This window comes from Coturnix japonica, chromosome 2, assembly GCF_054131305.1.
Source record: "Coturnix japonica strain WE chromosome 2, WE-NBRP24, whole genome shotgun sequence".
Taxonomy (NCBI): domain Eukaryota; kingdom Metazoa; phylum Chordata; class Aves; order Galliformes; family Phasianidae; genus Coturnix; species Coturnix japonica.
Window position 1 is genome coordinate 137,339,814 of NC_140664.1, and position 15,662 is coordinate 137,355,475.

General features: G+C 50.0%; 2 protein-coding genes across 5 annotated transcripts; one reads left to right on the forward strand and one right to left on the reverse strand.

Annotated features, from left to right (window-relative positions):
* Positions 1–718: 718 nt before the first annotated feature.
* On the forward strand, positions 719–10,322 carry ARF1 (ARF GTPase 1). Of its 3 annotated transcripts, XM_085539132.1 has the most exons (7): positions 719–824; positions 2,273–2,412; positions 2,665–7,538; positions 7,677–7,855; positions 8,048–8,158; positions 8,269–8,393; positions 8,755–10,322. In XM_085539132.1, the coding sequence occupies exons 4-7, from the start codon at positions 7,708–7,710 to the stop codon at positions 8,914–8,916; spliced, it is 546 nt and encodes a 181-aa protein (XP_085395258.1). In that variant the 5' UTR covers positions 719–824; positions 2,273–2,412; positions 2,665–7,538; positions 7,677–7,707; the 3' UTR covers positions 8,917–10,322. The 3 variants fall into 3 exon arrangements, with proteins under 3 accessions (XP_085395258.1, XP_085395259.1, XP_015708477.1); XM_085539133.1 differs by lacking the exon at positions 2,665–7,538; XM_015852991.3 differs by lacking the exons at positions 2,273–2,412; positions 2,665–7,538.
* On the reverse strand, positions 9,582–15,533 carry C2H1orf35 (chromosome 2 C1orf35 homolog). 2 transcript variants are annotated; one of them, XM_015852989.3, is made up of 9 exons: positions 15,494–15,533; positions 14,650–14,755; positions 14,419–14,569; positions 12,984–13,029; positions 12,821–12,900; positions 12,656–12,728; positions 12,469–12,548; positions 12,008–12,151; positions 9,582–11,939 (listed from the first exon to the last, which is right to left on the reverse strand). In XM_015852989.3, exons 2-9 carry the CDS (start codon positions 14,741–14,743, stop codon positions 11,726–11,728), a joined length of 882 nt encoding a protein of 293 aa, XP_015708475.2. In that variant the 5' UTR covers positions 14,744–14,755; positions 15,494–15,533; the 3' UTR covers positions 9,582–11,725. The 2 variants fall into 2 exon arrangements, with proteins under 2 accessions (XP_015708475.2, XP_015708476.2); XM_015852990.3 differs by having other exon boundaries at positions 15,318–15,533.
* Positions 15,534–15,662: the final 129 nt, after the last annotated feature.

The following is a 15,662-nucleotide window of genomic DNA, read 5'->3' on the forward strand; positions in this document are numbered from 1 at the left end:
ATAGACCCCACAGAGACCCCATAGAGACCCCACAGACCCCCATAGAGACCCCACAGACCCCATAGAGACCCCATAGAGACCCATAGTGACTCCATAAACCCCACAGAGAATCACAGAATGACCTGGGTTGGAAGGGACCTCAAGGATCATGTAGTTCCAACACCCCTGCCTAGCAGGGCCACCAAACATACACATATAGTAGATCAGGTTGCCCAGGAGACCCCATAGAGACCTCATAGATCCCCATAGAGACCCCATAGACCTCATAGATCCCCATAGAGACCCCACAGACCCCCATAGAGACCCCATAGATCCCCATTGAGACCCCATAGACCTCATAGATCCCCATAGACCCCATAGATCCCCATTGAGAACCCATATACCCCACAGAGACCCCATAGACCTCATAGAGACCCCATAGAGACCCCATAGACCTACACCCTCCCTGTGCATCCTGTTCCAGGTCCTACCCACTCTCCTATTGAATTAACCTGGCACAGCACACGGCTTCCATTTACCTTCAAGTAACCCCATTTACCTTCAAACAACCCAAAGGAAGCCACGTCAATCAAACCCCACACGTAACAGGGGCGTGCTCACGATTGGGCGTGGCCACGAAGTGGGCGGGGCTTGCTCTAAGCCCCGCCCCCTTTCCTCCTCGCTTACCCATAATGCCCCGCGCTCTGGCACTGACGTGGCCCCGGAGCGCCGCCATCTTGTGTGCCTGGGCGGAGAGCGGCTGAGAGGAGCGGGGGGAGCCGGCTCGGAGCGGGACAACCCGACCACAGTCAGACCCACAGCCCGGGGCAGCAGCTGACACACCGGTGGGTTCCATTTACCTTCATTCTATCCCTTTTTTCCCTTCTGGTCGCCCGCCGTACCCGCCCACGAGCTGCTGGGTGGAGCTGTGTGGAGGCCGAGGCCTTGCGCTGTGGGGAGGCTGTGGGGCCTGCTGCTGCTTCCCGGCCGCCTCCTGCCTTTGTCCTTCATTGCCGTGTTTAAGGCGGGCAGGAGGCCGCAGTGCTGCCCCATCCGCCTCCATTTAGAGCAGGGGGGGGTTCGAGCTGTGGGGGAGGGGATGGGGGGGGCGGATCGTTCACAGACGTGGGGGGGGAGGGGGCAGCACCGCTCCTCTCCCCTCCCCCTGCTGGGAGTGAGGCGAGTTTGGCCTTCTCCTCTCTTCCCTAAATCCATTCCGGCCTCGGCCCCACCCGCGGAAGGGCTGTGGGGTGAGGTTGTTTGGTTTGCTGGTTAGCTGAGAGCTCTTGTATTGCCCCATTGGGAAGCCTTGTGTCTATGAGCTATGGGCTCTAAATGGGGCTTCGGGTTCAGCTTCAGCCCACCACAAACTCAGTTTCCTATCAATTTCTCCTGTCTAGTGCCCTGGGAGATCGGTTTCCCGTGGCACAGCAGCCCCCCCAATGGGAATATATTCCATTCCATCCTAAAACACGCCGTCACGTCTCTGTGAGTGGTTAAGGTGATACTTGAGGCTGTGTATGTTTGGTGGCCCTGCCTGGCAGGGGGGGTTGGAACTACATGATCCTTGAGGTCCCTTCCAACCCAGGTCATTCTGTGATTGAGGCTGATCACCTCCGTCTTATGAAGTGGTAGGAGAGTAACGGGACCCTCTTATGAAGTGGTATAGACCCTCTTGCTGAAGGAACCCATTTACAGTGTGGCTTTACTGGGCCCTAAAAGCCACCAGAATGTTGTGTTTGCCCATTGACCTTGCTTCTTTGCTGCTAGGTTTTATGCCAAAGTAAATCCCACGGGTTGATTAGAGCTCCATCCAGACGCCTTGTTTTGAAACCCAGCTTTGTCAATAAGCGAAATGCGAACGATTTATCTCATACTTTGAACTTTGTTTTGCGAGCTGTGGGGCTGCAACACGTTCTGTTCCCCTTATTTTTCAGGCAGAGAAATCCAAGTCAGAGTTAATTGCACAAGGTCATTTGGCGATGGGGTTATTAATGTTTTTACAACTGATTTGAAACGCTTCTATAGGAGAAAGGAACCTCCAGGATGATTGAAGGATTTGCTTCATGTGTTTTGTAATCAATACAAGTGCTCCTAATCTTACAGGTACAGAAAGAAAGGGATTCTTTGAAACCCAAGTTTTGGCAGGTTGGTAAAATACTTTGGGTTTCTTGTATTAAAAGTCCACCCTGTGCTCCAGAACCTTGTTGGACTGCAATTCCATTGGGTAACTTGCCTCGCTTGAACCTCTTTAGCTCCATTGCTGTGTTTCATGTCCCTTCTACTATGACAGAAGGTGGAAAAATGACTCAAGCAGAAGTCATCTGTACTCAGAACAGCATTCACTGCCATGGTGGCTTATGGAGTATTTGATAGTTGCTGGACCATACCACTGAGAGCTCGGAACTGGGAGTAAAACACAAATAACAGAAGGTAAATCTCACCCCAGCAGTTGAAATACAACACAGGGTTAGGGCAGAAGTGCTGTGGCACGTGCAGCTCATAGTGTTAGTCCAAGGGGGCAGGCCTGGAGCTGTGGTTTTTCAATGCAAACACAGTGAGGGGATACAGGGGGCTGCATTCCAGTCCTTATAATCCTAGTACTCCAGTTACACCTGGTTTAAGCAACGCTCATACACTGTACTGAGGCACAGTTATCAGGTGAGCTATTGATTACATTAATAGGTGAAAGAAGGAGGAGCTCACAGAGATGAACTGGCAGAGCTGAAGCTGAAAGAGCCTTCCTTTAAATACAGAGGGGCCGGTGTAGAAATGAAAGTCCAACTTTGCACCTCTCAGCAGCTTCTAAAGGTAAAACCCATCCAGATTTCAGCAGCAGGAATCAGTTTCATTTCCTTACACTGGATGAAGCTGGTGATAAATGAGTCTGGTTTTTTCTTAGAAGGAATAGATCTGATTCATTTTTAGAAAGCTTTGCCAAAGCTTTGCTATTGGAATCCTGCATAGCTTTTATTACAGGCGCTGCCCTCTGCCATTATTCCCTCTTTTAATTGATGAGTAAAGAGGTTTATAATCAGCTTCCTACTCCAGCAGCTGTTTTTTTTCCCCTGTTGTTCAGCATATTTCTCTTTATGCTTCCAAGTATCCATTTCTTGTTTCGAACACATGCAGACATTGAAGGGCTATGGTAATTGATGTTTCAATTCCCATTAAACTCACGCCTAACGAAACTCTTATTCATACCCTGGTCTTGTACCCGGTTACTGTGTAGGCTCTGCTTTGACATTTCCCCCATCCCAAAAGCCAGTTTCATTCCTGAAGCTCTCCAATGACTTCTTGCCATTTCTAATACGAGTGTAAACGTTGACTTAGTGCCCAGCTGGTAGGAATGAATAACAGCTTCTTTGGCTTAGAATGGGAGGTTTGAAACATGTGAATAGCTCAGCCTTAAAAACCCCTCAAAGCCTGACCTGAAAAGTGCTTTCTCAATGCTGTGTGCCCACATCTAACACGTAGAGATGTAGATTAAGTCAGATCTGGGTGTTAGGAATCATTGGCACTGCTTGATTTCCTGAGCAGCCTGCAGGGAAACCATGAATAACCCCCTAAAACCATCAACTGTGGCCCCTCCTGTGCTCTCCCTGCCTGTCCCTTAAAGAAAACATCATTCAGAGCAGATACACAAACCAATGCATTGGAAAAAATACATCTTAGAGTTACGTGTGGTTGCGTGCAGGTGCTTAAAATAGAGATTTGGCTTTGAAGTAGGAGTGGCTGCATCTACATCAAGGTGAGAGTAAGGCCAGGGCTGGAGTATGGAGCTGAGCAGCCTGCAGCTCTTTGATGCTGTTTTGTTGGCTTTTTTCCCTGTTTATCAGCCTGTTTTCTTAGCATTGAGTCCTTGTGGCATCAAGGAAATAGTCATCACCCCAAAGGAAACCTTCCATCTTTCCTTTGCCCTTGCCTTGATCTTGTACACGCAGTTATTTTCTCTTTTCCTGCCTCTCTGAGCCCGGTGTTCTCAAGAGACTGGTCCAACATTTGGGAAGTGCTATATCTGGGTAACGTGGATAGGCAGCAAGATGTTCAGCCTACTTATGTTGATTGAAGGTGCTACATCAGGAGCAGCCCGCATTGGATTTCCATTACCTCCCTTCTGGCTGGCAGTTGACGTGTCCTCCATCTGCCTCTGGTGCTCGGGGGCCTCAAAGCCCTGCGGACCACATCCAGCTGTGCCTCTTCACATGGCAGTATAGTTATATAACTGCATCTTGGATTTTACATGATGCTTTGTGTGAGTATTTCTGAGCTGCTTTGGGAGGCAAATAACGAGGCAGTGATCGCTGGGGATGTCTGGTACCACCAGTGCCAAGTGGGGAGATGTCTGTTGGGTTTACATCAACTGATGTGTCAGCTACTCCTGGATTTTCTGCTTACTTTATGCCTAGGATGCTCTCAAGTCTCCACTAAATCAAATCCAATGATCTGAGCTAAATTCCAGCCAGAGGCCTCAAGTTGGTACCTGCTCATCTCTCATGTTACCACACATGGAAGGCTGGTAATAACAGTCCATCTTAACCTGGGAGGAAATTGCTTCAGGATCCAAAGAGCACAGCTGTACTTGCAGCCTGTGCCTGCAGAGAGGTGATGTGAAGAACCGTGGGCCTGAATTCATTTCAGTTTTTAGCAGTGTAGGAAGCTTTGCTGGATTAATTCTCACCTTCCCTTCGAAGTCACACTTGAAATTGTAAAGAACAAGCTGCCAACTTGGATTTGCACTTGAGCTGGAGTTCTGTGCCTGGTCTCATGTGTAACACCAAACACCAGCAGAATCTCTCCTACTTAGATTTAAGGAAGTTTTCACACTCTCATTTAGACGTGGGCTCTTTTGTGTATGATTTTGTGCTGTTTTTACGTGCTGAGCTTCCACTGTAGATGAGATAAAGATGATATGAGCCAACTAGTGATAACGGGCTGGATTTCAGATCCATGTTTCTGTTAAGCAACAAATCAAACAGCTTTTGTTTTCCTATGGCTGATAGGATCAGATTGTGTTATTTCCAGTTTAGGAATTATGGGTTTGATTTAGGGTTTTGTTGTTCTTTTAATTAAGTTAGTGGCGGAGTCAGTGCTGATGTCAGGTTGGTTGGGATGCTGGTGGGCCTTGTCTGACACAGGCACTGAAGCAAATATGGGACCCTCATGGGGTTAGTTCCCAGCTCAGAGGCTGCAGTTGCCCCTGTGCTCTCACTGCTGTGGGATGGCTCTATAGCTATAGCAGAGCATGTGACCTCTCAGGGTAAGGGCTGTGAATGAAATGGCATTCAAATGCATTAACGTGTGGTCAGATACAGAGTGCTGCAGGAGATGAAATGCTGAATGATGGCTGGTCTTGAGACGCTCCTCAGAGCTCTTCATCTAACCCCTTTCAATTAATAAAGGCGAATTCTGGTTGTTACTCAGGGACTGTATTGCTTTAACAGACACTGCTCTGGCAGATGCTCATTCATTTTTAACTCATTACACCAAGCCTTTCTGTAAAAGGCTCCCTGTCCTAATGGCTTATCTAACCATATCACTTACTAGAAAACAGGCTACTGAAAATACCTGGCTTCCTTGAAACAGAATTACAGCCTTAGCCAGAGAATGTCTCTCTCCTGCTATTTACCCATGACATTACAGCCTTTCTGAACCTGCCCAGCAGGTTTCTGCTGCTGCAACACTTCTGGAGGAGCAGGTGAAGGTGAGCAAGAATGAGAGCTGTGCAGGCACACAGGGGTGGTTGGGGGCAGTGCTGGGCCTCCCTCTGCAGGAGCTGGAGTTGGGCTGGAATGTGTGTGTTGTCCTGGTTTGATTAATGGAGTGAAATGAGAATTGAACTAAGCAGATTCAGCTCTGAAGCACTGAAGCTGGTAGAGGAAGGACATGCAGACAGACTCCATCTCTTCTGCCCCAGCAGCATCCAGCAGCTTTCTGGTAGGAGCCACAGCAGCACGGGGGAGTTCTGCACATGGGTTTCTTCTGATATCTCGTACTCCTACACAGCAGCCTGGAACTTGTGAGCTGCCAGAAGGGAAATGTGGGATTCACCACTGGCAGAGCCAAGGCTGTGCAGTGTGTTGGGCAGAGCGTGGCTTCTCCAAAGCATGGAGTAAATGCAAAGGTTTGGTTCTGTTACCTGATGGCTGCCTTTGGTGCCAAGCATTTAACAGCCAGTTCGGATTGTACTGGTGGGGAGGGATCCTCTTTTAGGGCTTAAGGCTCTGCACAAGCACCATGTTGGTGTATTTTAAGAGCTCTGGTCTGATATAACACTTCAGCCCTGGCTTTCTTTTGCAGATAAAGCAGCAGATAGAGTCAGCACAGGCAGCAGACAAAGGCAAGGCTCACAGCCTCCATCCCAGCCAGAGCTGCTGGGGAGAGACATTTCCTGTTGTGAATGAGCTGGGTAAACAAGGACTGTTTTCTCCACTTCCTAATTAACTTTCCTGTTTATGTAAGTTCCATAGATTCAGGTGGCAGTTCAATATTCGTGGTAGCAGCTCAGAGACTTGAAGGAAATGCTGAAAGAATAGAACTTGTAGAGCTTCCATTTGGTTTTAATCCACAGGCCACCCTTCTGGCTGTTGGAGCTGTAAAGTTCCATTCGCATCCAGCTTCAGTGTGTGATATGAGCAACCTGATACGAGTTACAACTTCAGCAGCGCTGTTGGTCGTGTAGGAACTTCAGTGTGGACTCTGCACCGTGAGGGACATGTGACTGTTCACGTGGCAGAGCTCAGCTCTGGGGTTCACAGTCATTTCCATCACGCTTCCTGGGAGGGGCAGGGCAGCTGGGGCCTCGTGGTGCTGAGCAGCAGGGCAAGGCTTTGGGCTGCAGCTCCACAGTTTGTTTCATCATCTTGAACAGCAGTTCTGGAAAACCTGCGTCCTGTGAGAATTGAGTTTCAAGCAGCTGCGGTGTAAAGCACAGAGCAGCTCTGAGAGCTGATTCAGAGCTCATACTTGAATTATGACTAGGTTCGCAGGAAACCCAACCCCTGAACGTTACATGGCCTGCTGTCTTAAGCTTGGTTTTTCAGCTGGACTTGATTTCTTTGTTTCAAACTTACATCAGCGTTGCTAGACAAAGCCGCAGTAGAAGCGTGTAACAGCCACATCCAACAGCTTCCAGGCTGCTTTGTTCATCTCATGCAGGCAGAATAGTGGCTCTTGGTGACTGCAGTGCTAAGGTGTGATGGCAGGGCCTTGTGGAAGAGCAGCGCTGGGGCTGCAGCACCTTCCAAGAGAACCTCATGGTGGTGACCCCAGCTCTTGAAGCTGTTGATCCCTTCTGAATGTCCAAAGTGAAGGGAGAAACCCCGTCATTTCTGGTATTGAAGGTTTGGAGATATCACTAGTTCCGTAAAGAAGTTCTCCAGTGTCAGTGAATGGAATATTGCTGCTTTGTGTGCCGTTGTGCTCACTGCCCACTCCCAGAGGTTTCAGGAGGAAGGAAACTGTGCTGAGTAGAAGTGAATCCAATCCAGGCTCTCAGTTTCCTTCTCAAAAGAAGGAACAACTGAACATTGAAGACGTGAGTGTGTGTTTAAAACCAGGTAAAGAGGTGCTTTGTGGTGAGACCTTAAGCTGGCAGGGATTCCACAGCTCTATATTATCCGGTGCCTCTTTAGTGGCTGGTTGTACCCAGGTCTGAAAACAGACTCACGAGTGATAACTGTCATCTCTTTCTCCAGACTTCACTGGCCAGTGAAAGAATATCTCAAGATGGGAAATATTTTCGCTAACCTCTTCAAAGGCCTTTTTGGCAAAAAAGAAATGAGGATTCTAATGGTTGGGCTGGATGCTGCGGGGAAGACGACTATCTTGTACAAACTTAAACTGGGTGAAATAGTAACTACTATTCCTACTATAGGTAAGACGTTCATATCTATATCAACTGCTTGCTTTGGGGTTGGGCTGCTTGTGGGCTGGGCAGCCCATATTTGGCTGTTCAGAGCCCCTCAAGTTTAAGGCTGCTTATGTAAAGGGGACTTAAATTACAAGGTGATGTTTTTAATAGTGACTCTGAACATTAAATAAACACAGTTGACCTGTTCTATTTCAGGTTTCAATGTGGAAACAGTAGAATACAAGAACATCAGCTTCACGGTGTGGGATGTAGGCGGCCAGGATAAGATCAGACCACTCTGGCGCCATTATTTCCAGAACACACAAGGTGAGTGTGAACACCTACATCACAGGCTTCAGAACACAGCTCCGTTCTCATGTCCAGGTACCAGATAGAAGCAGCACGTGCTGTAATGCTTATTGTCTGCTCTCTCCTAGGTTTGATTTTTGTGGTTGACAGTAATGACAGAGAACGAGTGAACGAGGCCAGAGAAGAGCTGATGAGAATGCTGGCAGAAGATGAGCTTAGAGATGCTGTTCTATTAGTGTTTGCTAACAAACAGGTACGGCAAAGGAAGGTGTATGTGTGTGTTCATACCTGAAAGGCTCCTTCTGTGGGTGAACTGGAAGGAGGCACAGCTTGGTGCTCTATCAGCTCACTTGGGAAGGAAAAGTGATATGAGTCCTTATGTAGGAAGGGGTATGAACAGAAGCAGCGCTGAGCTGATAACAGCTGGGGTCAAATCAGAGCTGCAGCTCCTGAATGGAAAGTGAATGAAACTGGACATGAGCTGTAACTCTGATCCTTCCTAACTTTAATAAAGGGGGTCTAAAGCTGATGGTCAGTCAGAACTGATAGGTCAGGAAGGGCAGGTGTTGCTTCTCAGCTGGCAGGTGAGTCAAACATCTCTTGTTCCTCCGCAGGACCTGCCCAACGCCATGAATGCAGCAGAAATCACAGACAAACTGGGACTGCATTCTCTTCGTCACAGGAACTGGTACATCCAGGCCACCTGCGCCACTAGTGGAGACGGGCTCTATGAAGGACTGGACTGGTTGTCCAATCAGCTCCGAAACCAGAAATGAAACCATAAACCTTCCTCTTCCCTCTTTTTCCACCCCCCTCCCTCTTATTTCCTCCTATTCGCCCTTCGCTTTACTCTAATGTGGCAAACTGTGCTACTTTGTGGTATTGAGTGCCGGAAGCTGTTTTCATTTCTTTTTGTCACAGTATATATTGCATCATGCTGTAAATGTGGCAAATACAAGCCAGAAAACAGTTAGGTTTCTTATTTAATGTAAATAGTTTTTGTTTCCAATGAGGCAGTTTCTGGTACTCCTATGCAATATTACTCAGCTTTTTTTATTGTAAAGAATCAACTCACTGTTTAAGTACTTGGAAGGGATGGAGTGGCTGAACGTAGGGGTTGCCAGCGGTCCTTGTGCAGTAGAGCTGAATTCTATCTCGGATGGGTTGTGAGATCTGTGAGCTCCATTTTGGTGGTTGGTTTTTAACCTGAATATTGTATGATGATGATGATTGTTTGGTTATGTTTTTTTAATAGTTGAGGAAAAGTAACAAACACTTGAAGACACAAAGGTTTGCTGTAGTTCTGCTCTTGTAGCTCTGCTGGCTCCTGATTCCAAACGGTGAAGCAGCGGTTGGGACCAGGTTGAGCTGCATTGAACACAGGTTGTAACGACCGTATCTCTGGCTCTTCCTGTAGCCCAGGTTTGTTCCTACTTACTCTGAGATCTGTCTGAGCTGGTTTAGGTGAGTTGTTGAACCTCCGCCTTTTGGTTTGGGTGAGATTTGATCGCATCCATAGTGAACTCAGATCGGTTCTTGGGAGTCACCTTTTTAAGCCTGTTCTATTTGTCCAAAGTGTTTTGTACTTTTTTGTGTGTCAACCACTCCAGAAGGCAAAACTTACCCACAGAAAGCACAGCCTGCACCAAGCCCTAAAGCTCTATAGTCGGAAAGTACTGTACTGAAGTAAGAATTGCCATGAGAAACACCAAACATCCTGTATAGTCTCTAGGGGAATACAAAGAGCATGAGAGTTAGGAGAGTCATTCCACTCTAGAAGTATTCGATCCCATATCTGTATATGTGTGAAAACCCTTGGCATCCCTCATACTGCAAGGTTCAGATTTGCCATCAGAAATCAAAAGACCTCTTTACTTTTTTCTTTTGTATTTTGATAAACACTGAAGAAGCTGGAGCTGTTCAACTTTAACTTGAGGAACTATCAGAACTGGTTTGTTTAGTGTTGTGGAAACCTTTATTGCTTTCAATACACGATTAGTAATCAACTGTTTTGTATACTTGTTTTCAGTTTTCATTTCGACAAACGAGCACTGTAATTAAAGCTATTAGAATAAAAAAAATCTCTTAACTATTTCATGTTTTTTATGCCTTGCTGTTCATTTGATCATCTTGGCAAAATCATAATGAGATACTTGTTGAATAAAAAGTTTCATGAAACTTGCACTGGTTTTGTTCTCTATCATCCCTTTACGGTCCCTGTTGGCTTCATGTGTAGCCCCATCTCCACCTTATTCATGTCCTTGTGGCTGGAGCCTGGGCTCTGCTCCTGCACTGAGCTCCTCTTTGTAGTACTCGGTGTTAAGCAAACAGTGACAAGGGATTGCAAAACCCTCGTAAGTCAGGTTATTCTTTCCAAGCTGTTTGTCTCACCTTGACTTTCAGGCTCTGAATCAGGCTCTGTGCGTGCCGAGCTGAGCTGAGCATCTATTTATTCCTGTTCTGGGAGGGGACTGAACCTGAAGGGCCGGCTTTTCTGCTGATGTCAATGAGCAGAGCCCCCAACTCCTCTCTCCTCCCACACCTCCATGAAGGCGGATGCTGTGCTGTGCTCCAGCACTAACCAACAGCTGACACCACATTGACTCTGTGTGAGGGTTGCACGTCATACAGCCCGTGCTGGAAGGAGGAAGAGATGGGGAACGTGATGTTATCTGAGATGGGTGAGATGTGGGAGTAGACCTTGAGGCAGCACCAGCTTTATTCTGGCCTGGGCTCAGCTGGGCCCACAGGGATTTTAGCCATCCATCCTTCCCTGCCCGCAGGAACCTGCGTGGCAGCGCTGGCTGGATGGGTGCTCAGCCCTGAGGAGGGGATGGGGTGAGGATCCTTCACAGCCCTTTCTCAAACCTTAGGATATGGGATCGGGGTAGGAAATAGGCACAGCTCACTGCCCAGGCCCCTGAAAGCAGCAGTAGGTGACCCTGAAAGCAGCGAGCTCATGGAGAAGGCCTGGATTTGTATGGATGGTGTGTGGACATGGGGCTGCAGCCCCTCAGATGGAGAGGATTCACACTGTGGTCACACTGGGCATCAACTCCTGCCAAAAAAAAACCATCTCAAGGGGAAATAAGAGTCCATGCAGCATCTGCTGCCCGCACCAGCTGGGTTAAGCACATGCCCACAGCTGGGAGGAGAACGGGACAGAAGGGCTTTATTCCAGCCCATCCACTGCAATGAATGCAGCCCTTGTTCAATGTGTGCTGCAGGCAGAGCGGTGTCACAGCCCCTCGGCCAACAGAAAACCCTGAAAACTGCCCGAGTGCAAAGTGACACCAGTCCCTGCATGAGGTGTTTGTCTGCCAGGACACACAGAACAGCCTGTGTTGGGTGGGAGGGACGGCAGCACCATCACAGCAACACGGCCCTTTGTGCTCCCTATTGTTAATTACATCCCATAGATCCTACAGAGGGGATGTGACACACAGCATTCAAATTGTAACACACAGCCAACAACCAGCTGGTGCCCAACATCCAGCCCCGGCAATTGTAAAGCTGTGACTTTAATTTAGATAACAACCTTAAAAAATATATAGAACCTATGGAACATCTTCCAGCAAAACCCCCTCAGTCATCCGAATCCGTATCGTGCCGCTGCCTGGCCCTGTGGGATCGAGGAGATCGGCTCCTGCTCCTCCTGCTGCCCTTGTGCCGCGGTGATGGATGTCGGTGGCGGCGACAGGACGGGCTCCTGCCCGAGGCTCCGCTGCTGTGAGAGGAACCCGAGTGTCTGCGGTGCCGGTGCCGCGATGCTTCGTCCTGGCCTTTCCTCCGGTGGCGTCTGTAGGGACAGAATGGCGTCACCCCCTGGGCACAGCCCTGCTGGGTGCCCCCATCTGAGCACACTACCTGTCGTCCTGGTCTGGAGAGGAGGAGGAGGAGGATGAAGGGGTGTTGTCTCGTTTGTGGTGTTTGTCTTTTTTCTTCTCCTTCTTGTGCTTCTTCTTTTTCTTTTTCTTCTTCTCCTTTTTGGATTTCTTGCTGCTCTCCGTCCTGTGGGAGCAGAACAGGGCAGCACCGATGGGTCCCCGTGCTGTAAATCCCTCTGACCCCTGTACCCAACACCCAGCCCTGCTGGGCCTTCACCAGAGCTCCTTAATTAAGGAGAAACAGTAAAAGTAAAGGAGTTCTGAGGGTGACACAGAGGTTTAAAGGGATTCAGGCTGAAGCAGAACAAGCCCAAACCGAGCTGCAATGGATGCAAAACTGTTTGGTTCAGCACAATATTGCCAGGAAAAGCAGGGCCATTCCCGGCTGGTTCCGACCCACCAACCAGGGCTGGGCAGTGTGGGATGCATCACAGTCCTCACCGCTTCTCCTCCTCCTTTTCCTCCTTGTCCTGCTTCCTCTTGGATCCAGACGCCTCGGGACTGCTGCAAACCTTCTGGTGCTGGAGTATAGGGAGAGAAAAGCACAGAGTGAGTGCTTTGAGTGGCACAGGCCAAATAAAAGGTCCCTCTGCCTTTAAAATTCACTCACAGATCAACCCCAACGTACCGTGAAGACAGAGAGCCCCATCTTGGCCGCTTCCTTGTCCTCCTTGGAGAGCATCACCCGCCCGGCGCTGCCGCTGGGGGCAGAAATGACACCCATAAAACCCAACATAAACGTTGTGTTTTGTTTTTAAACAGCTGCTCTGAAATGCAGCGTTTCAGTGCTCACCTGGAGCTGCCCAAACCCACCACCCGGTCCACGTCCTCGGCTCGCTCTGCGCTGTCCCGCTTGCAAACCTCAGCCAGGTCCTGTGGGCAAAACATTGAGAGCCCATAGGAACACAGAGCACGGGGGATGTCCTGACCTATAGGGACAGCGGGGATGGCCTCACCTCCTTGCTGAGGCCTGTGGGCTGCCTCTTCACGTTCTTGTAGCCCCTAGTGACAGAAGCAGGCAGTCACAGCATGGCCCCGCTCAGAATGGACACATAAGGATCCTCAAGTCCAAACCCCAGCTCTGCACAGCACCACCCAAACCCCATTTCGGAGTATGAGAGCCCACCATTCCATGCTCAGCATTCCACGCCTACCACTCCATTATACCCAATATTCCATGCCCACCATTCCATGCCCAATGTTCCATGCCCACCATTCCATGCCCATTATTCCATTATGCCCAGTGTTCCATGCCCATTATTCCATCATACCCGCCATTCCATCATGGCCAATGTTCCATCATACCCAATGTTCCATGCCCACCATTCCATCCCCACTATTCCATCATGCCCACCATTCCATGCCCAATGTTCCATGCCCACCATTCCATCATGCTCAGTGTTCCAAGCTCACCATTCCATCATGCCCAATGTTCCATGCCCACCATTTCATGCCCACCACCCCATCATGCCTACCATTCCATGTCCAATGTTCCATGCTCATGACTCCATCGTGCCCACTGTTCCATGCCCACCATTCCATGCCCATTATTCCAACATGCCCAATGCTCTATGCCCACCATTCCATACCCACTGTTCCATGCCCACTATTCCAAGCCTACCATTCCATCATACTCAATGTTCCATGCCCACCATTCCACAACCACCATTCCATGCCCACCATTCCATTATGCCCAATGTTCCATGCCCACCATTCCATCATGCCCACCATTCCATGCCTAGTGTTCCATGTCCAATGTTCCACACCCACTATTCCATGCCCACCACTCCATCATACTCAATGTTCCATGCTCACCATTCCATGCCCATTATTCCATCATGCCCAATGTTCCATGTCCACCATTCCAAACCTACCATTCCATCATGCCCACCATTCTATGCCCACCATTCCATCATACTCGATGTTCCATGCCCACCATTCCACAACCATCATTCAATGCCCATCATTCCATTATGCCCAATGTTCCATGCCCACCATTCTATGCCCACCATTCCATCATGCCCACGATTCCATGCCGAGTGTCGCTTGCCCATCGTTCCATGCCCATTATTCCATCATGCCCAATGTTCCATGCCCACTATTCCAAGCCCACCATTCCATCATGCCCACCATTCCCACACCCACCATTCCGTCATGCCCAATGTTCCATGCCCGTGATTCCATCATGCCCACTGTTCCATGCCCGTGATTCCATCATGCCCACTGTTCCATGCCCACTATTCCATGCCCATTATTCTATCATGCCCAGTGTTCCATGCCCACCATTCCATGCCCAATGTTCCATTATGCCCAATGTTCCATGCCCACCACAGTTCAGACTGTCTATTTTTGGGGGGGGTTGTCACAGGGGGTTTGTAGGGAGGTGCTCACAGTGCTGCCATCATGGCCTCCTGCTCAGCCAGGCGCACGGCCGCCAGCTCCTCCTCACGGGACAGCGGGGTGGGCTCCTGCTTGCCCTTGGCGTACCACGTCAGGTCCTTGCCCTTCTGCCAGCGTCCCACCGGTGCCATCAAAGAGTTTCCTGCAGGGATACAACAGCTCCACGTTATCCCCAGTCCTTTATCTTCACCCCACACACAGGGCTGGGGATGAAGGCCTTACCCAGGTAGTTCTCGCGCTGTTTGTCTGTCTTGACATCTTCCCAGCTGAACTGGTCCTGGCCCCCCCGGACCCCTCCTCGGGATGAGCCGAACATGGTGACGGGGTGCTAAAAGGATGGGCCCTGTTATCATGGCTGAACAGCAGGCTGCCCCTGCAGGGCAATTGGGGGAGGAATGGGGAGGTACAGGGCCACCCCAGCAATGCATTGTGGTGGGATGAGGGAGATGAAGGGCTCCCCTGCAGTGCAATGAGGAAGGGGGGCAGGGAGGTGCCCCCTATTGCAATCCTAAAGCCATAGGAGGTTTTAGGTATCAAGCAGGGGTCACGATGATGCCTTGGGGGGGGGGGGGGGGGGGGGAGGATTGTAAAGAATAGAGGGGAAGGGCAAAGTATGGGGTGGATTCTACAATGTCTGGAGGTGGAGGAGGGTGCACAGCTTTGGGGAGGGGGGGGTTACATGATCAGTGGGGTTGGAGTCTGGAGATGGAGGGTTGAATGGGTTTGGGGTAGAGGGGGACTGCAAAGCCTAGACATGAGATCCGTAGTGGGTTGGAGGAAGGCAACTGCATTACCCATTGGGGACACACGGGCTGGAAATGGGCTTGCATAGGTTAGAGAGGGGACACATAGCTTGGCAATGGAGGTCTGAGTGGGTTGGGGGGGGTTACCTGTACTGGCAATGGGTGTCTGTATGAGCTGGGACAGCCCAACGGGGGCTGCACGGCTCGGGGGTACGGGAGGGAGGGGACCGGGGCCGCACACCGGGATCACAGAGACGGTGGAAGGGAAAACGGCCGAACCCGAGACCCCCAAAGTCCGACCCCCCCCCAACAACGGCACGCACCTCTCCGGGCCGCTGGGCCCGCGCACTGCAGCCCCTCCCCGGGTGGTACCACCGGGCCCGGAGGGGTGGAGGACGGTACCACCGCAGCGTGGAGGGGGAGAAGAGGAGGGGGGGGGAGGAAACGGCCCAAAGCAGGCGTAAAATGAGGCAAAACCACCTAAAAACCCTA